Here is a 20,273-nt window from a genome sequence, read left to right as displayed (position 1 = left end):
ATTTATCTTTGATCAACCGTTCCGGAGACCATGCATGCCAGTGGTGAAGTGTGAGCAATTTCCATGATGGTCACACGTCACGGATGACTCCAAGTGTACTAGCGGCCCTATTGAAAGTGTTCATGCGACCTCCCTATCGTACCGTTTGGACGGACAGGATAACCCCAAGTTGTCCGCAGGTGCGGCCGATGCGGCATCGGCATATTAAAACTTCTATGCTCTCTCCTTTTTTCTATATCGCCAGGTCACTTCTCTTATATCACGTGATAGCACGTGCGTCTCGAACGTGCCCGAAGCTAGACCAGAGCTACAAGGCTTGCCAAGATTGGCGACGAGGTCCAGTTAGTTCGTAGTCTCATCTCGTCGGGGCGGCTTCTTTGATCGGCTTCGGAGGTAAGACTCCCCCTCTACCCTCCTTTAGAACGATCCACTTTCTAAATCTTGACAAGAATTGTAACAAGTAATCCAGCGAATTGGCGGTTACAGCCGCATATAGTTCTCAAAGTCGTGTTATACGGGCTCGAATCCCATAAAGGAATCATCGATTACTCCCCCAATAAGGTCTCATCGAGTTCGTGAACTTTCGTGGGTGGAGTTCATGGTTCTATGGAGTCCAGCAGCTAGTTTGTTGGATCGGAAATTGTCGTTTAATTCACGATTTTGTTGTCCATTGGGCAAGATTGTGGGTTTCATCTGCTTAACTTTATTGACATCAATTTCATGGCACTTCTTGATACTCCCAGTGGTTTCTGGGATGTTCTTGTAATGTAACATCTGTTGCTCATTTCTGAAAACTGCCATAGAAGATCAATTAGGGCTTCTTGCAGTAATTGTGTTTGGTATCTACTCGACTTGATATATAGCATTTCCCTATCAGCCGGTGTGCAACAACATATAGTTCTTGAGAGATGATCTTAGGACCTAGTCATGATTGTCAGCCTATGGATAATGGCTTTAGGAAGAACTTTAAGTGCAATGGAAGTGAGCTGATGCTATATTGAGCAAATGAGTCCCTATGTGATCTCCTTCTGCTTTATGTGATCAGGCACTGTCCCATTTTGCACAGGCCATTCTTAACTTAATTTTGTTAGTTATTTTCTTTCTTGGACTTTTTTTTTTTTTAAACTCCTTTCCATTTATTTATGCCTGAGAGTGTATTTCGTTGAGGGTCGGGGCTTGTCATTGAAGTTGACTATTGCTTACTGGCAAAATCCTGTCCGGTGCTAATAACTAACAAGATTCATCTTCAAACATACTGAATTTTGCAGGAATTTTTGAGTCTTGTAGACCTATTTTAACATATTATAATAAATGACCTCCAACTTCACTGGTACTTCTTGCAGGCGAATCAAGCGATGGTTATGCCTATCTCTTGTACAGTTGAAGATGGTCCTGCCGTACTGCAGTTGCAAAAATGGCAGCACTTGCGATTTCAACCTGATTTATCAGAATTTCGTGAAGCTTATATCTCCCCAACAAGGCAGCTGCTTCTGTTGCTTTCTGAGCAGTGTGAAGCCATGTTGCTTTCCCTTATTGCTGGTATTTGTCGCAAAGTCTCTTTTACCCTCTCGTCCTGCTACTGGGCAATTCATGCCTGTTACTGATTATGTGCCTTCCTTTCAGGAAAAGAAACCTGCAGGTTGATGAATAAGGTTGACTCAGGCAGGTTTTCTTCTGAAGGTCAAGAGCCATGTTCTCCAGAGCAAGCAACTTCATGCCCATCCGACTTGTTAGAGGACATTATGAGCAGAACTAAACCTTCAAAAGTTGAATCAGATACTCCTCCAGATAGAAGTTGTTCCTCAGCGTTTGAGTATTGTCCTGTTATTTCTGGTGTGAAGTCTTTGGCTTGGGGAGTCTGTGGTGATGCTTATGGTCAACTCGAGGATTCTGGTTTTAATGAACTACTTGTTGTATCTGGTGATTATGGCATCACGATTCATGCTTTCTGCTGTCCTCAAAAAGATAAAAAAAGGACTAAGCCTGAACTCGGAGAGATGCGTGGGAAATGGGTAGAATGGGGCCCCACAGTTGGAAGATCAGAAGCTGATGGTGAGTCTACGTACATTTCTTCACTGAAAACCAGTTCAAAAAATTGGTTTAGGACTTTCTTTACTGAAATTGATACCATTTTTTCTGATGGTAAGTGGCTAGCTAGATTCCCTGCAAAATCATCATTCCCTCAATCTGCAGAGGCTGTATCATTCAGCATTAATGATAGCACTTTGTTATTTTTGGATTCTCTTGCCAGTACTGGCCATATCAAGATGGGAAAAGAGAATGTTGGGGCTTCAGAAGAATTTGGGGATCAGATGCCTGTTTCTGAAACATCAAACAGTCATGAAGCGGATAATTTGGGCAATTCTTTTAAGTGCTTGAGAGTGTTCTCTAGCTCTTCACATCGCTTGATTGGGTTGGTTCTGACTTTTCCAGAAAATGCATTGATCAAAGACATGGAAAATCATCTAGAAAATTCAAGCAAGATTTTGGTGGCCGTTATCATGATAGACCGGTGGGGGTTCGAGTGGAGTTTTTCCGTAAATCTTGAGGATCTCTATCCTGGTCCGGGTCCTAGTCCAGAATGGGTAGACTTTCAATTTTCTGACAATTTTCTTGTTTGTCTTGCCGCGTCAGGTTTGATTGGCATTTGGGATTTAAGTTCTGGTAACCTTTTGGCCCATTTTGATGTTCTACAAAGCTGCAGAATAAATCTGAAATTACCGTTAACAAGAATTACATCTATTATGGCAGATTTTGATGCCAAAATTGATCAAAGCAACAAAGTTAATACAAATAAAACTTGTGTGAGAGATCTTATTGGCACTAAAACCTTTAAGAGATTGATGGTGACTTCACAATCTTTGCTTTTAGCAATAATTGACGAAGATGGAATTGTCTATGTAATATGTGCTACTGACATCATATCTGGAAAACATTATGCACTTGAAAAATCTGTGCCCTCTTCCATGCTTTCTGATAATGGAATACTGGTTAGTTGGAAACTTGCTGGTCAGGAGATAGGTGGTCTAGGGTTATCTACTAAGCTTCCCAGTGATCAAGAATCACATAATTCAGTCGAATCTGGTGATGAAATTTCAGTTATGAATAGTATTTGGGGCACTAAACCTCAGAAAAGAAGAAAGCAACATTTTGGGCATGAAGGAAATAGTTTAGACGACCATGTAAGCAGTTTTAGTACCACTTCACAGGTAAAAGGTTGGACAAATTCTCAATCAAAATCAGAAATGCATTCTAATCCTTTGCGTAGAGTATTTCTTCCTGTATACAGATTAAAGAAAGAGGATTTTATTTGTTTTTCACCCTTTGGAATCACAAGGCTTGTCAAAAATTGCAAAGTTAATGAAAGGAAGGGTTACAAGATTGTTCACACTGAGTTACTCATCGCTTCTACTCTTCTTGATGAGGAAGATCTCACTGCCTATTGGCAGAACAAAAGGTGCTATTCTGCAAAAGAATCTGCCTTCATTGGAGAATCAATTGGGTGCTCTTTCCAGGGATGTTTGTACTTGATTACTCAAGATGGGCTTTTTGTTGTTCTTCCATCAGTTTCAGTTTCATCTAGTGTTTTTCCAGTTGAAGTCATCAGGTATTGGCAACCAAGTATTGCTACTGACAGTGCAAATCAGGTTAAAGATTTGTTGTCAGTAAATAGATCTGGTGAAAAATGGTGTCCTTGGCAAATAGAGGTTTTGGATAGAGTTCTATTATTTGAAGGTCCTGAAGAAGCAGCTCATTTTTGTGTGCTGAATGGTAAGTGTGCAAAGTAGGTCAATAGTTGTAGCTCTGACTATTCAGGTGTCTTTCTTTTCTGGAGTTCATTGTGGTTGCTTTACATTCTACTAATGAAAGAAGGCAGTTTCTGGGCTCCTGACATGTCCACTTTGAAAAGGAAGGAGCATATTTGAACAAAGTGGCCACTAGACTTCATTTCATCCTCTCTGGTCGATGGCATTTTCTAGGGCAACTAATAATTAAATTTCTAGTGCTAGTTTTGTTTGCTGACTAGGATGGCTTCTCTCTTTGGCAAATAATCAGGCACTGGTTAATGAAAATACATAAGTAATTGCTATGTAAGTAGATTTTATTCACAAACCAGTCTTAATGAGGCCATATGTATCTGCGCAGTATGTATTTTTGCACAGCTTGCAGTTTGCTGTTGCAGTTACAGATATTTTTGTTCTTGCCCAACTAGTTACAGTAATTGAGCAACCATTTTTAGCTGGTTTCTTAGTATAAAAATACCCTTAGTGTCTGGGGGTTGATGGTGGCGCATATTCTGATTACTGAAAATACTAAGGCTAGTTAGTAGTTACCCAAAGATGAAATATAAAAAGAATTAGATACCCAGTGATGCAAGTGTTTTACTCTAAACTATTTGGGCTCACTCAGTCATTAATCTACCTGGAAATATTGCATACTTCTGATATATGCTTTTCCACACTTATGTGAAGAGTCAATGTTATGGCAGGATGGGGCCTGAAAATTGCTAGGTTACGCCAGATGCAGTTGGCTTTGCAGTACTTAAAATCTGATGAAATAGAAGCGTAAGGTTCTTAACTTTCTCCTTGTTATTGTCAATATCATTCTTTTGTTCTGAAAAGAATTAGAACTTGTATCTGCATACTTTATTCGTTCTTCTGAACTTGGAGTTGATTTAGCCATTCTTACCAGGCACTGCATCATCATTTTCCTGCACTTCAAAGAGAATTTGTCAGTGGGAGTTGTATGCTGACATCTGATTAGTCATTTTTCCGCTGTGTTTGCTAGCTCTTGGTCTGTTTTCAGTTTTTGATTCTTATTCGATAATATCCTGAATCTGAATGTCAATCCTGATTATGGAAAGATGGCAATGATTAAAATCTATGTCAAGCAGCTTGGTTATAAACTCTGAACTTGCTTATTGAAGGATGCTGGAGAACACAAAATGGACATTGATGAGGAAAAAAGGTTGCAGGTCCATGTTGAGCGACATAGTTGAAATGTGCTGTATTGTCTCGTATCAACCACTTCTTGACATGGGTCCGCAGTTGGATTGGACTGACACTATGTGCCTCAGTGCTTCCTGATGTTGGGTTTGGGACTTGGGTTAGACTCAAGCTATTTGAACAGGTCCTGCTAAACACACATTAGATGTAGAAGAGAGAACCTTAGGTTGATGGAGAAAGGGAAGGGACAGGAGAGAGGAAGGATTATTTGTTCTCAAGATTACCAAATTGTAAGGTTTTTGCTTGACAGATCAGCTCCTTTTCCCTTTTCTCACCTGTTCTCAAGATAAAAACATGATAGCACCAAGAATCATGCCTAGAACTCCATCAGATATTCTTGGTCTATGTTGGATGAGAGCTGTACCATTACGGATCTAAAATTTTTGGAGCTAGATCCATGATAGATACATCTCAATTGTAAGATTAGAATATCAGAAAAATGATTTCCCTATTTTTAAGGGTATACATAGAAAGGGGAGAATGGCGGGGTTAACCAATTAGGGATCATTATTTGAAGGTAGACCACATAGTCTACCTTTGAGTGATTGATCTCAACCTGATCTACTAGTTCTGTTTCAGAAGTTACTAATTTTCTATTGAGGTCAGGAATAAATGGTGGCCTGTCTTCAATCTTTACTATATTCCTTGTGATGACTACTATTAGAATTTAGAACAGACACAAAATAGCACTTCTTTTTCTTTTGTCTTTCTGTTGACCATTTCTGTTGACTTTCTGCTTGTTCAACTGCCTCTCGGGAAAGAAAAGAAAAGATCCTTGCTTTTGTGTAAAGAAGTCTACTATTTAAGATCTCCACAAAACATAGTTCTGTTATATTGTGCAACAACAGCATTGGTTGCATCTTGATTTTCAAGTTTCATATGTTTTATATTCTTTCTGTTCTGTGTCTGAATCTGTAATCTCAATGCATTGCACAGATCTTTGAATATGCTTGTTGACATCAATCTAGCTGAAGAAGGCATCTTGCAACTGCTATTTACATCTGTCTATCAGATCTTTTGCCGAAGTGGACGTGACAGTGAAGTTACATTGGCATCCAGGTATACTTTGGTTCAAAGACACGTGTTGGTTTTTACAAAAGACAATTATCTGGGAGTTAATTGATGCTTAATGTTTTAAAAAAACAATTGTATCTTTAATAATTACAGTGACTCTATAAGGAGTGTGTCTATATCTAGCATCACAATGATCTTTCATGCTTATATAATAATGTAAGTATCCCCAGTAGCAGAGCCTCATAGAGCCAAGGGGGGCAATGTTCCCCTACCCCTTTTCAAAATTGCAAATTTTAAGGTGGATCTCATATAATTATATTTAGGTTGTATCCTCTCAATAAGGTTTGGCTTTGCCCTTGGTTATCGGGAATTTTGAACATGGATTGTTGACCCTCAGCATATGCCATGTCGAGAGCATGTTGGAACACAACATTGAGAAGTATCTCTAATGAGTCCTTATCTGGAACATTGGTGAAAGTCTAGGGTTGAGATAGTGCATCCCCTCTTCTTCATATGTAAGCATTAAGAGTTCATTTATTTTTTGCTCTTTCCTTATGTATGTAACCTCTGGCTTTGTGCAGTATACGTTTTGCGTTCATTATTGCTTCATTGTTATTCTATTATGTCCTTTGGAGTCTCGTCTCATATTTTTAGTGAGGATAAGCTGCCAACTGTGGATATCTGAAACATCAAGTAGCTCAAAAATTTCCAAAGTTGTCAATGAGGATAGGTACTTCTATGCATTGGTTTCTTCAAAATGTTTAATTCATATAGCATAAATGCAGGTTAATGTCTCTAGCTGCTCGCTTTGCAACCAAAATGATTCAAAGATATGGGATACTAAAGCATAAGAAAGGTAAATTAGTGTTAGCATTTTTTTGGAAGATTTTCCTAAACTCTTACCTGAGGTCGGTTTGTTACTTAATTATTTAGATGGGGCTAATAATTTAAGAAGGCTTTATGAGATGGCTTACTTCTTGGAAGTTATCAGAACTCTTCAGAACCGAATGGCTGCAAAAAGCAAAAAGCTTGTTCATGTGGTATGATTTTAAGTCTGCCTGAGATTGTTTACACTTTGTATTTTTAGTATTTAGATTTTATTTGTGATTGATGGTGTTTTTGATGTTATTTTGTAGCTGCCAGATAGTAGGGATGCAAGGAATATGGTGGAAACAGAGGAGTTGCAGGATGATTCTACACTTCCAATTTTTATACCAGATACTGCTTCGTCAGGGCAGTTGGATGTTCTAGAACCTCATTATAAGCAACAATCGGAATCCAATGCACCTGAGTTGACATCTGATCATCCTGGCCAGCTGGTTTTAGCACCAGCCACATCAGCCAATTTTCATGATTTCGATGAAAATGAGGCAGCATCTGCTCCGAGGAAGCTTATTACTTTGGAAAATAGCAAAGATATGATTAGACGTTGGGAAATAGATAATTTTGACCTAGAAACTGTCGTTAAAGATGCTCTAAACTCTGGACGTCTCCCTTTAGCCGTTCTTCAGCTGCACCTTCTGCGTCAGAAGGAATTAGTTTCTGACAAGGAATCTCACGATATGTTTAGTGAAGTTCGTGAAATTGGAAGAGCTATTGCTTATGATTTGTTTATAAAGGTTAGGTGTTTCTCTGTCTTTAGAAGAACTTGATTACAATGCCTGTTATGGTCTAACACATGTGATTGACAGGGTGAAAGCGGGCTAGCAGTGGTAACGCTGGAGCGACTTGGAGATGATATTGAGACAGTCCTTAGACAATTATTGTTTGGTACTCTTAGGAGATCGCTTAGGGCACAGATTGTGGATGAAATGAAGAAACATGGATATCTGAGATCACATGAGTGGAAGACATTGGAGATAATTTCTCTCATTGAGGTTTGCTCGTGTTCCTTATTTATTGTGTTTATATCAATTATGTTAATTGTTGAGGTAGTTTTACAGTCTCACTTTGATGATGCCTTCTGTTTCATAACAACCAATATTATTTGTCTTCTGTGGTGAAGAGGTTGTATCCGAGCAGCAGTTTCTGGAGGACATTTCTTCGAAGACAGAAATCCATTCAGGAAGCTGCTTCAATTGATACTTTGTCTGAAGCAGATATTCCAACATTGACTTTTCATGTTCTTAGCAGTCATATTATTGAATGTGGTGATATTGATGGAGCTGTTATTGGTTGTTGGGCAAATGTTGATAGTGGGCCTGCTTCTGCTAATTTGTGTGAAGACACCAATTATGCTGGGTATTGGGCTTGTGCTGCTGTGTGGTCTGATGCTTGGGACGAAAGAACTGTCGATTGTGTAAGTTATTAGCTATCTTTCTGCAACAACTATTTGAATTCCCATCATTAGAATTAAGATGTACGGTTATGACAATTGCCTTAACCTAAGTTATAAGGGTATAGGTTCATGAAAGAAAAGAAAAAAGGATAAAGAAGTCTGTAGGTTCATGAATCCACATATTTGTATAATTTATTGTATAATATTCTTCTTGTTAAATTGTTTTGATTGCCAAAATGAAAAATAATAAATAATTTGCAATATGCTAATATTGTGAAAGCAAAAATCTTCATGTTTTAATATCCTATGACTTGAGTGGAGAAAGCTCAAAATTTGTGTTGCTGTTCTGTAATGTTTCTGGAACTATATAGTGCTATGTAGATCTTCATAATAAAGTTTTGCAGTTGGCAATTGCAGTATTAAGTTAAAATGGAAATCTATGACAACACAAGTATCCAATATGAATTGGTGCCTTTGGTTCTTCAATTATATTCCTGACTTCTAATCTATTCTACATATTCTCAAAGGTGCAAATTCTACACAAGATTTCACATATGCTAAATCTTAAATGCAGGTAATTCTTGATCAACCTTTTCAAATGGACGTTCACATCCCATGGGAATCCCAGTTTGGGTATCACGTATCTCACAATAACATGGAGGAAGCCTATAAACTCTTGGATATAATTCCTACTTCCTTATTGTCAGAAGGGAGCCTTAAAATTAATTTGGATGGTTCACATCCTGCTGCCAATGATCAATGTGACACCAAGATTCCTGATTATTCAATTTACATATGTGCTGCTGAAGAGGTGGAACCTGTTGTCATGGATGTGCCAGATGTTAGAATATTTAGATCCCGTGCTGCTAGCACATGCACTTCATGGCTGAAAATGCTTATTGAGCAGAAACTGGCAAGGAAGTATATCTTCTTACAAGAATATTGGCAAAGTACTGCTGAGGTTCTACCACTTCTTGCTTGTGCAGGCTTAATTTTTAAGACATCTGTCAAGAATGAATCTTGTAAGAGTTCTGTTGATTTAGATTTGAACACTGGAGACCATAAAGAAACCAAAGAGGCCATGCATAAACTTGTTGTACATCACTGTACACGATATAACTTGCCGTACCTTCTGGACCTTTATCTTGACCATCATAATTTGGTCCAAGATTATGAATCTCTGTGCTTGCTAATGGAAGCTGCAGTAAGTTCCTCAAAATTCAGTGTGTGTAGATAGATATTCACTATGAGATGTTTCGTGCAGAACTTTCATGTACTATTGAACAATAGTTCATGAGTTCTTCAATATGTTATGTTTATATACATCCTTGTGTATTTTGTTATGTACGTCCGTTCAGAGTACTCAAATGATCTATTAATATGAAAATTAGTTTTTATCTGTCTGCATCTGTCAACTCTTCTTTACAAAATTTGACTGCTAAAATATCATTAATCAGATGGAATTTCTATATGGTAAGGTGTAACCCGCTGTGCAAAGAATTGCTTTATGAATTTTGTTGAAATCTATATGCCTGATTGTTACTTTCATTTAGCATGTTGAGGTGTGGTTCCATAGCTGATAATATGGTTGTTCCAAACTTGTCATTCAGCAACAACGTAATTTAGGGCAGCTAGTTTCTGATAAAGCAATCAGGCCCTCTTTAATTCTAACCAATTTATCACCTTGATTATGAGGGACAACTGAAATAGGTTTTTCCTTTTATTTTAGTATAAACAATGGCATGCAGTGCTTAGTCTTTCTCCTTATCATTTGATAGATTCATGTATAAAGTTCATGAAAATAACTTTTATTTTCCTTCTTGTTCATATGAGTCATGGAATCAATGATTTTAGATTGTGAATGTTGCAGAATTTTAATTCAAATTATTGTTGACGACAGAAATGTTACTTGATATCTCTGTTATTCAAACCATTAGCAATTAGACAAATTTGAGACTAGGAAGATGACTGGTTTACTATTCTGCATGGTTATATCTGCACACATAAGATAATTATGATGGTCACATAGTTGATTTACCATAGTCTCCTGAACTAGAAAAACATTTTAACTTTCATTGTGCCCTAAGATTAGATGGTCCCTTTGCTCAGTACTCCCTTTCTTTCTGTGGAACCTAACATCATAGTAGTTTCCTCCAGGCTCCATCCTATTGCTACTCACACTATATGAAGCTTAATTTGCTGAGATCCATGTTATCTTTTTAGCATTTGCTGTCAAACACTGAAGAGGAGAAAGAGAAAATCTGAATATCTAACTGAACTATTTGACTTCTGACTGATGGATTGTTTTTCAGGGGGACTGCCAGTGGGCAAAATGGTTGCTTTTTTCGAGGGTCAAAGGGTGTGAGTATGAGGCGTCATTTTCCAATGCCCGCTCAAATTTGTCTCGTCAGATGAATCTCAGTAGAAATTTCAGTGTTATGGAGATTGATGAGATAGTAAGCACTGTCGACGACATGGCTGAAAGTAGAGGAGAGATGGCTGCATTGGCTACTTTAATGTATGCTTCAGACCCAATGCAGAAGTGTTTATGTAGTGGAAGTGTGAATAGAAGTCAGAGCTCATCTTCTCAGTGCACCTTGGAGAATTTAAAACCAGGTCTCCAACAATTTCCTACATTGTGGAGGACACTTGTTTCTGCTTGCTTGGAGCCTGAGGCTTATTGTTCTTTAAGTTACAATACGGACAATGGTAAACTTAGGCCCTGTTCTTTCCATTTTCTATTTTTCAGGTTCTATTTATTCATATGAAGTTCTGTTACTCGGCTGAATATTTTACTTGCTGCACAAGTTTGAAACTAACCTTCCCTTCTCCAGTATTTGGGAAATCCTCATTGTCAGACTATTTGAACTGGCGTTATAGCATTTTCTCCTCTACCGGAGGTGATACTTCATTGATACAAATGATCCCGTGCTGGTTCACAAAATCTGTCAGAAGATTAGTTAAACTCTTTGTCCAGGTTTCTCTCTTTTACTCAACCATTATGAAAATTATAGGCTGCAGTGTATCTTACCTAGCCATTCTGTTAAGAAGATTTCTGAGAATAACTTCCAAGGTTTTTGCCAATTTCATTGTAGGATATGTATGTTGATTCACTCTTTGTAGTTGTAAGTTTGAAGGCTACATGTATCTACTTACATCATAACTTTGTAATTTAAATCATACTAGCAAATGAGTACATGCATTGAATGATAGAAAATGAGAAACTAATGGATTAATGAAAGTGCCAGATAATATGGCCGGATACATCTTGCTCTATAGACCTTGCATTGACAGGAGCCTTGTGTAATGAGACACCCTCTTTTATCCTGGTAACTACTGACTGAGGAATCTTCCTAAAATTCCAAATCTGCTATGCCCCAAATTTAAAATGTCAAAGACATATTACATGCCTAGGGCGCAGTGGTGGTGCCAATTCAAATCACAGAAATACCATCGAATATAATGTTGTACCTAAAATGTTTCTTTCAAGTTCCTAACTATTAATCATCTATTACCTTCTGTCCATTCCCTTTCTTGTGTTTGTGTTTTAGCGAGGTCCTTTTTGGATGCCAGGGTCCTTTTGGATGGCAATCACTATCAGATACAATGGCATCTGGAGAATCCTTTCAAGACAGAAGTAATTATTATATTAGCAATACAAATGGGAATAGTGGGGTTAGTGCCATATCTTGGGAAGCATCTATTCAGAAAAGCATCGAGGAGGAACTATATTCTTCAATTGAGGTGCGTTACATAATTTCAAAGGAATTCATTGCTTCTCTTATATTAGCAGTAAATTTTAATATACACGCCAAATTGGAACATTGGACACCTTTTGGAAAGAATAGCCGACATACTTGGAACATTGGACACCTTTTGGAAAGAGTTGGGGCTAGTAGATGTGCTGTCAGCCTGTCAGAAGGAGAATGAACAGAATTTGCTTGCTAGGAACAGAACCTTAAGAGGATTAGGTGAAAAGAGGAACATAAAATGGGGTGCAGATATCTTTAAGCGTAGTGCTAATGGACAGTTTGATGGAGTTCTAAAGAATTGGAGATTAAAAAATGCGATTCTTCTCACCCACTCATCAGCTGTTCCTGGTTCTTGAGTTAATAGTTTTAATACATGAATTGCAGATGCTGGGATACAGTATTCTAGTGTCACACGCAGTGTTTTAGTAGTCTGTGTGCCATTTCTAGCTTTTTCTTCTTTTCCTTTTTATTTTGATTGTGGATTTAAAAGGTTTCTTATGATCTTTTTCACCCTCTAAGTTATCCAAATGCTTGCGTGATTTTATGACATTTCTATCTTTTCAGGAGAAAGGATTCAGGGTGGAGCATCATTTGCATCGTGGCCGAGCACTGGCTGCTTTCAGTCATCTGCTTCTTCTACGAGCTTCAAATTTAAGATTGTCCAATGCACGGCAAGAACTATCTACACAACCCAATACACATTCAGATGTTCAACTGATTCTTGCACCTCTGACTCAAAGTGAAGGATCGTTTCTTTTATCAGTATGACTAAGATCTTGCCTTGATTCCTCGGTGTTTCACTGTGAAACAAGAAATTAATAATTCACAATCACCTAGTTTATCAATACCTTAATAACATAAATTTACCAGAAACCTTCTCATATTTTAATCATTTTGAACAAAATTATCCATTCTTTTATGATTTTTCAGTGGCTTGATTTCTAATCCAGTAGTTACTTATGAATTTGTCTCCTCTTCAATATCAGGTTTTGCCACTAGCTATTACGCACTTTGATGACTCTACTTTGGTTGCTTCATGCATTTTTCTGTTGGAGCTTTGTGGTCTGTCTGCTAACATGCTTCGTCTGGACATTGCTGCCCTGCAGCGCATTTCTTCTTACTATAAGTCAGTTGAACAAAATGCACACTGTGAAAGTGTTTCACCTAAGGGTTCTGCACTCCATGGATCCCATGGAAATGATTTTACTAATTCTCTTGCTCGAGCACTAGCAGAAGATTATGTCCATTTTGATCATCTTCACATTCTGGAGCAAAAACAAGATTCTTCTAAACCTTTAAGAGGTAAACAACCATCAGAGTCTGTCAGAACTGTTCTACACCATCTGGAAAAAGCAAGTTTGCCATCATTGGATGAAGGCAAGACATGTGGTTCTTGGCTTGTAAGTGGCATTGGTGATGGGTCTCTTTTCCGGTCCCAGCAAAAGGACACAAGTCAGCTCTGGAACTTAGTTACAGCATTCTGCCAGATGCATCACCTTCCAATCAGTACAAAGTATCTTGCTTTACTTGCCAATGACAACGATTGGGTACTCATTTATCTTTCATTTGCTTCTTTAATGTTGATGGCACCATCACTTATCTGAATTAAATTATCGATCGTCTAATATGCTTTCGGCAGGTTGGTTTCTTAACTGAAGCTCAGTTGAGTGGACTCCCAATTGATGCTATCATCCACGTGGTAATTTTAGTTGTCCTTGAAAGCGAACCATAAAAACGATCATGGGAACAAAAGTTTTATTTTTCTTATTTAGATCCATCCTCTTCTGATTTTCTGCATGTTGGTTACTTTGCAGGCAGCTAAGGAGATAAAGGATTCACGACTTAAGACCCATATATTGACTGTTCTGAGAAGCATGCAGTCAGCCAGAAAGAAAACTAATTCTTTGCCAAATATATCATCTTCAGGAAGCAGTGAAGCTTCTTTCTTGGCTGATGGTAACAGCAGTGTTTCTACGGAACTTTTTGGGATTATAGCAGAGTGCGAGAAGCAAAAGAATCCTGGGGGTATGCTCCTGAACAAAGCAAAAGACATGCGCTGGTCTTTGCTGGCAATGGTTGCTTCGTGTTTTCCAGATGTGTCTCCTCTTTTGTGCTTAACAATTTGGCTTGAGATTACTGCAGCGAGGTAGCAGCATTTGTTCATGTTTTCCTAATAGTTCCTTGGTTAGATATTACTGAGGGCTGCCATATTGCTTTAACATGTATTTACGATTTGTTCATTGTTATACTTTGCTATTGTATTACGCCATGCAGCTTGTACAATAACATCTGGTTCTAACATTTTTATGTTCTGCTTTCTAAATCTCATCATTTTGTTTTTGGCAGGGAGACATCCTTGATCAAGGTTGACAATATTTCCTCTAAAATAGCTAAAAATGTTGGAGCTGCTGTTGAAGCCATCAATACATTACCAGCTGGAAGCAGAAACCTTGCATTTCGATACAATAGAAAGAACTCAAAGCGCAGGCGGTTCTTGGAGCATACATCAGAGAACTCCATATTAGCTGGGACCTTTAGTACTTCTAGTGCACCAAAGCCAACTGCAGCTTTAATTGCTGAAGAAATTGTTATTGAGGATGAAAGAAAGAAGTCGATTGTTGAACATCCATTGTTTTTGGGTGATTCTGATGAAGGGCTTGCTTCCCTGTCAAATATGGTAGCAGTGCTTTGTGAACAGCACCTATTTCTGCCCTTGCTGAGAGCCTTCGAAATGTTTCTGCCATCATGTTCCCTTCTCCCGTTCATTCGTTCTCTTCAGGTTGGTGGATATTAGACTCTTAAAATGATTAACAATGCAATGCAAATTTATCAGGTGTGGGATGTTGTCATATAATTTTTAAGTGCAGTTTATTTGACTGGTTATATGCTTTACTCTTTCATGCCATATATTTAGGCATTTTCTCAAATGCGGTTGTCCGATGCTTCATCACATCTCGCATCATTTTCAGCTAGAATAAAGGAAGAACCTTTTCTTATGCAAATAAACATGGCAAGAGATGGGTCATTTAGAACAGCATGGATAACCACGATAGCTGTGAAAGCTGCAGATGCAGTGCTTTCAACATGCCCATCAGTATATGAGAAAAGGTGCTTGTTAAAACTTCTTGCAGCAGCTGATTTTGCAGACGGTGGCACTTCTTCAGCATACTTCCGCCGACTTTATTGGAAAATTAATTTAGCTGAACCTTCTCTGCGCAAAGATGAAGATGTATACCTAGGGAATGACACCCTGGATGATGCTTCTCTTTTAACAGCGCTAGAGAAGAATGGTCGCTGGGAGCAAGCTCGTAATTGGGCAAGGCAGCTGGAATCAAGTAATGCATCCTGGAAGTCTGCTGTTCACCATGTTACTGAATCACAGGTATTCTACATAATATTATTGTGTGTTTGATGTAATGATCGTCATAGACATGTGGTTTTGGTGATAAAAGTGAGTGACTTGGTTCTTATAGTTAAACAAATGCCTTTGTAGTTGATGAACAATCTGCATCATAAGTTTGTTTTATGCTGTTATACATTGCTGCTATATTGAGAGAATTATTTTTATCAAAAAAAGAAAAGAAAAGAAAGAAGACAGTCACTATTGATGTATCCTGTTAGCATTTTTGAATGCATTGAGTTTATTTTTCCCCTAAGAAACGATGTGGTTATGGAATATGGATACTGATCCTCTCATTCATAGATTGAATTTGTTATCTTTTTCTTTATGATTTAAAATCTGCAGGCTGAGGCTATGGTGGTGGAATGGAAAGAGTTCTTATGGGATGTCCCACAAGAGCGAGCTGCTCTATGGGGACACTGTCAAGCACTTTTTGTGAGATATTCTTTTCCGCCTTTGCAGGTCATCATTTTATAGCTTTTGTCAATATGTTTCATAGCTTTTCTCAGGCTTTCTTTTTGCTGGAGATATGACATGTGAGCTATTGTATGTTCAGGCGGGATTGTTCTTCCTCAAACATGCAGAGGCAATTGAAAAGGAGATTCCATCGAGAGAACTCCATGAAATGCTCCTACTTTCCTTGCAATGGCTAAGCGGAACTATGACACAATCCCCTCCGTAGGTTTCTCTATTCTTTACTTTTCTTAAATTTTCCAAATGTCTTGCTATACTTCATTGAATTGAGTTCTTCAAGTATAATTATGCATACTACATTCCTACTTTTAGAGTCTATCCTCTGCATCTTCTGCGCGAAATTGAGACTAGAGTATGGCTCTTAGCTGTGGAATCAGAAGCTCAGTCAAAGGTTGAAGGTGATTTTTCACCACCTAGTTCTATCCAGAGTCTGATTGTTGGAAATAGCACCAGTATTATAGACCAGACAGCAAATATCATTGCAAAAATGGATAACCATATAAATGCAACACGCATGAAAGTTACTGATAGAAATGGTATGCGGGAAAACAACCAGTCACATCAGCGACAATCACAATTCTTAGAATCTACTAGCCAAGTAACAGCAACAAGCAGTACAAGAATGAAGCGAAGGAGCAAAGGATATCCTCCATTAAGACGGCCTGTTAGTGATAATGTAGACAGTAATAATGATTCTGATGATTATCCCAATTCTCCTCATAATTCAAGAAGCAGTGGTGAACTACCTAGAAATTTTCTACTACAAGAGGAATGTGTGAAGATGGAAGCATCTGTCTCAGGATGGGAGCAAAAGGTTAGGCCTGTAGATATGGAAAAGGCTGTTCTTTCCTTGTTGGAGTTTGGGCAGATAACTGCTGCTAAACAGCTTCAACATAAGCTCTCCCCGTCACATGTGCCACTTGAGCTTCTCCTCATTGATGTTGCTTTAAAGTTTGCGGTCTTGTCATCATCCAATAGCAGCGGAGAAATTAGCTTGTCAGTGTTTGATCCAGAAGTCCTTCCAGTTATTCAATCACTCAACATTCCAAGTAGCAGCAACATGATTGATCCATCACAGGTCTGGTTGATCTGCTAATTGTTGTGTTCTTGAGACTTACTGTGTAAAAATTTCATTTAAAAATAGAGTTGTGCTCTTTAAACTATGTTATTTTGTATATGTTATTGGTTTGATGAGTAGTCATGCAATGGTGAATGAATCAAGTTCTTTTTTCATTGAACTGTTTCAATTTACAGGCCCTGGAATCATTAGCTAATCAGTGTGGTCAGGGTTGCGGCCGTGGTCTCTGTAGGAGAGTAATAGCAGTTGTTAAAGCTGCAAAAGTATTGGGCCTCTCATTTGCCGAGGCATTTGAGAAAGATCCAATTGAATTGCTACAATTGCTTTCTCTCAAAGCACAAGACTCTCTTGAGGAGGCCAAACTTTTGGTGCAGACTCATACCATGCCTGCACCTAGTATTGCACGAATTCTTGCGGAATCTTTCCTGAAGGCATACTTCTGCATCTTCTTTTTTGCTGTGCATAGTTATGCTTTCATTCTATCTGCTGCCTTACATGTTTTATTCTTCGCAGGGATTGTTAGCTGCACACCGTGGAGGGTACATTGATTCTCAGAAAGAAGAAGGTCCTGCTCCTCTTTTATGGAGATTCTGTGACTTCTTGAAATGGGCAGAACTTTGTCCCTCAGAACCAGAAATTGGCCACGCACTGATGCGTTTGGTGATGACTGGGCAAGACATACCTCATGCTTGCGAGGTAGTGCATGCTGTCTGATTCAGATGCTGAAGTCATATATCCCTTTGTTAATGCGATTGTTATGAAAGCTCCTTCAGATTTCAGAGAAGTCATGGTTTATCTTGGCTGAACTATCAGGATTCATTTTAGAATTTAGAGTACTCTAAACTATGCTAACTGGCATTTCTATAATGAAAATCCAATAGTTGGCTTGAGTGGAGATTTAGTATCTTAAGAAATATGGACTACTATTTTGCTTAATGTGAAGAAAGATATTTCTAATGCATGGTTGGTAATTTTACCAATGAATGTTTTTAAAATGGAAGAGCCTGGAAATAATAACCTGTCTTACAAGCTTTATTGGGTTTTGTTCTTGGTTATTGGCAAATATTTATGTTTGAATTGCTTTTGAGTATAGTACGGTTTGTAACGAGCAAATAATATGGTCTCTTATGTCAATGTCTTTTGATAAACCGAGAGCCAAAATGTGATCTCAGTATCAAGTAATTGAGTTTTATACGGAAATACCTTCTGAGTTCTGTCCTAGTTTTAATTAACTGCAAATATAGCTGTTATGTTGCAATGACTTGGAACTTTTACGATATTTCAGGTTGAACTCCTCATATTGTCACACCATTTTTACAAGTCTTCTGCCTGTCTTGATGGAGTAGATGTTCTTGTAACTCTTGCAGCAAATAGAGTAGAATCATATGTTCTGGAGGGTGACTTTTCTTGTTTGGCTCGCTTGATAACTGGAGTGAGCAATTTTCATGCCTTGAACTTCATTCTCAATATTCTCATAGAAAATGGCAAGCTGGATCTGTTACTTCAGAAATATTCCGCTGCTGATGCAGCCACAGGCACAGCTGCAGCGGTCAGAGGTTTTCGGATGGCTGTTCTTACATCATTGAAGATTTTCAACCCACATGATCTTGATGCATTTGCTATGGTTTGTTAACCTTTCATCATCATTAATTATTTGACAAGTCACAGCATCAATTTAATCGATACATGTTGCCATGGTCATTTCTTTCTTTACATCGACTGCTTTCTTAGTCCTCTATTCTGTTTACTAGAATTAAGTACATTTCTCCAAGAATGGAGTTGAATCTTTGTGGACATGAGTATTTATGACTTGCGAGGGAGTTGTTTTTTATCAGAAACTAGAAATAATATCATTTTTCTTATTTTAGTCAGTGCATCAATGCAATACAGTTTTCTTCATACAAAGAGATAAAATCTTTCTTACCTTTACACCTTACATATGTTAGAAGTGAATGAGTGCACTGATACACTGCATAAATGTGAAGGCATTATACATCCCGGATGATGATTGGAAAATGTCTCAATTCTTTTTCTCCCAAGCTATAATTCTCATATATCTTTTGATGCAGGTCTATAATCACTTTGACATGAAGCATGAGGCAGCCTCACTCTTAGAGTCCCGATCTATGCAATATATGCAACATTGGCTATCTAGACGCGACAAGGATCGTCAGAACGAAGACTTGCTTGAGGCCATGAGACACCTTATTGAGGCAGCTGAAGTTCTTTCCACAATTGATGCTGGGCACAAGACTCATCGTGCTTGTGCTCGTGCCTCCCTCTTGTCCCTGCAGATCCGAATTCCTGATCTTCAGTGGATTGAACTTTCAGAAACCAATGCCCGTCGGATTCTTGTTGAGCAGTCTCGATTTCAGGAGGCCCTCATTGTAGCAGAAGCGTACAACTTAAACCAGCCCAATGAGTGGGCTCCAGTCTTGTGGAACCAAATGTTAAGGCCAGACCTAATAGAGCAGTTTGTAGCTGAGTTTGTGGTTGTGGTTCCTTTACAGCCATCAACACTCCTCGAGGTAGCGAGGTTTTACAGGGCAGAGGTTGCTGCCAGGGGAGACCAGTCTCACTTTTCTGTCTGGCTCTCACCGGGAGGATTGCCTGCGGAGTGGGTCAAGCATTTAGGAAGGTCCTTCAGAAGCCTGCTGAAGAGGACGAGGGATTTGAGAGTGAGGATGCAGCTGGCCACAATTGCAACAGGGTTTGGGGATGTGATCGATGCTTGTGGGAAAGTGCTAGACAAGGTTCCGGACAGTGCAGGTCCCCTCATCTTGAGGAGAGGCCATGGTGGCGCATACCTTCCTCTTATGTAAATTAACATCTGCAAATTCCCTCCATCACTTTCCCGTTCAAGTTGGTTGGATCGTTCAGAGGTTAGAAGTGTTGGAATTTCTCATCTATTTAGGCATACAAGGTTCTTGTGATTCTTTTGCCCTTAGACTTATATATATGCATGGTGAAATGAATTGTGATCTTTGATATAAAGCCAAGTGAGGTGAGTTTTAAAGCTTCATGTTGGCCCAGGTTTTTCGTTCTTTTCGGTTTTAACTCTGTTGGGTGTTTCAAGGATTACCCTCGCTCGATAGAACATTAATTGTTTTGTATTTGTTATGAAATGTCTGTATCATAGACATTCCAATTTTGTCATTCGTAAAAGAAATTTCCCTCTTGTTTATCTCTTACATTTAAGAAAAGGCTCAAGGGTTACAGTAATTTTATTAAAGGTAGAATTCGATGATGCAAAAGTTGTGAGCTTGACAGG

At 38.5% G+C, this 20,273-nt stretch overlaps 1 protein-coding gene across 3 annotated transcripts; it reads left to right on the top strand.

Annotated features, from left to right (window-relative positions):
• The first annotated feature begins 252 nt into the window (after positions 1-252).
• LOC140768139 (uncharacterized) lies at positions 253-20,044 on the top strand. 3 transcript variants are annotated; one of them, XM_073108270.1, is made up of 27 exons: positions 253-393; positions 1,344-1,539; positions 1,624-3,771; positions 4,490-4,565; positions 5,943-6,065; positions 6,806-6,876; positions 6,954-7,060; positions 7,157-7,639; positions 7,712-7,897; positions 8,026-8,319; positions 8,873-9,502; positions 10,611-11,007; positions 11,133-11,275; positions 11,872-12,042; positions 12,615-12,812; positions 13,037-13,597; positions 13,690-13,749; positions 13,865-14,196; positions 14,397-14,829; positions 14,965-15,432; positions 15,796-15,912; positions 16,007-16,128; positions 16,237-17,002; positions 17,179-17,433; positions 17,516-17,698; positions 18,288-18,626; positions 19,072-20,044. In XM_073108270.1, the coding sequence occupies exons 2-27, from the start codon at positions 1,356-1,358 to the stop codon at positions 19,822-19,824; spliced, it is 9,600 nt and encodes a 3,199-aa protein (XP_072964371.1). In that variant the 5' UTR covers positions 253-393; positions 1,344-1,355; the 3' UTR covers positions 19,825-20,044. The 3 variants fall into 3 exon arrangements, with proteins under 3 accessions (XP_072964371.1, XP_072964372.1, XP_072964374.1); XM_073108271.1 differs by lacking the exons at positions 253-393; positions 1,344-1,539 and having other exon boundaries at positions 1,911-2,052; positions 2,148-3,771; XM_073108273.1 differs by lacking the exons at positions 253-393; positions 1,344-1,539 and having other exon boundaries at positions 1,935-2,052; positions 2,252-3,771.
• The last annotated feature ends 229 nt before the right edge of the window (positions 20,045-20,273 follow it).

The sequence above is a fragment of the Typha angustifolia genome, chromosome 10 (assembly GCF_048772165.1).
Source record: "Typha angustifolia cultivar Huaian chromosome 10, ASM4877216v1, whole genome shotgun sequence".
Classification (NCBI taxonomy): Eukaryota; Viridiplantae; Streptophyta; class Magnoliopsida; order Poales; family Typhaceae; genus Typha; species Typha angustifolia.
Note: the sequence above shows the minus strand (reverse complement) of the source record. Positions and strands in the feature narration are given on the sequence as shown.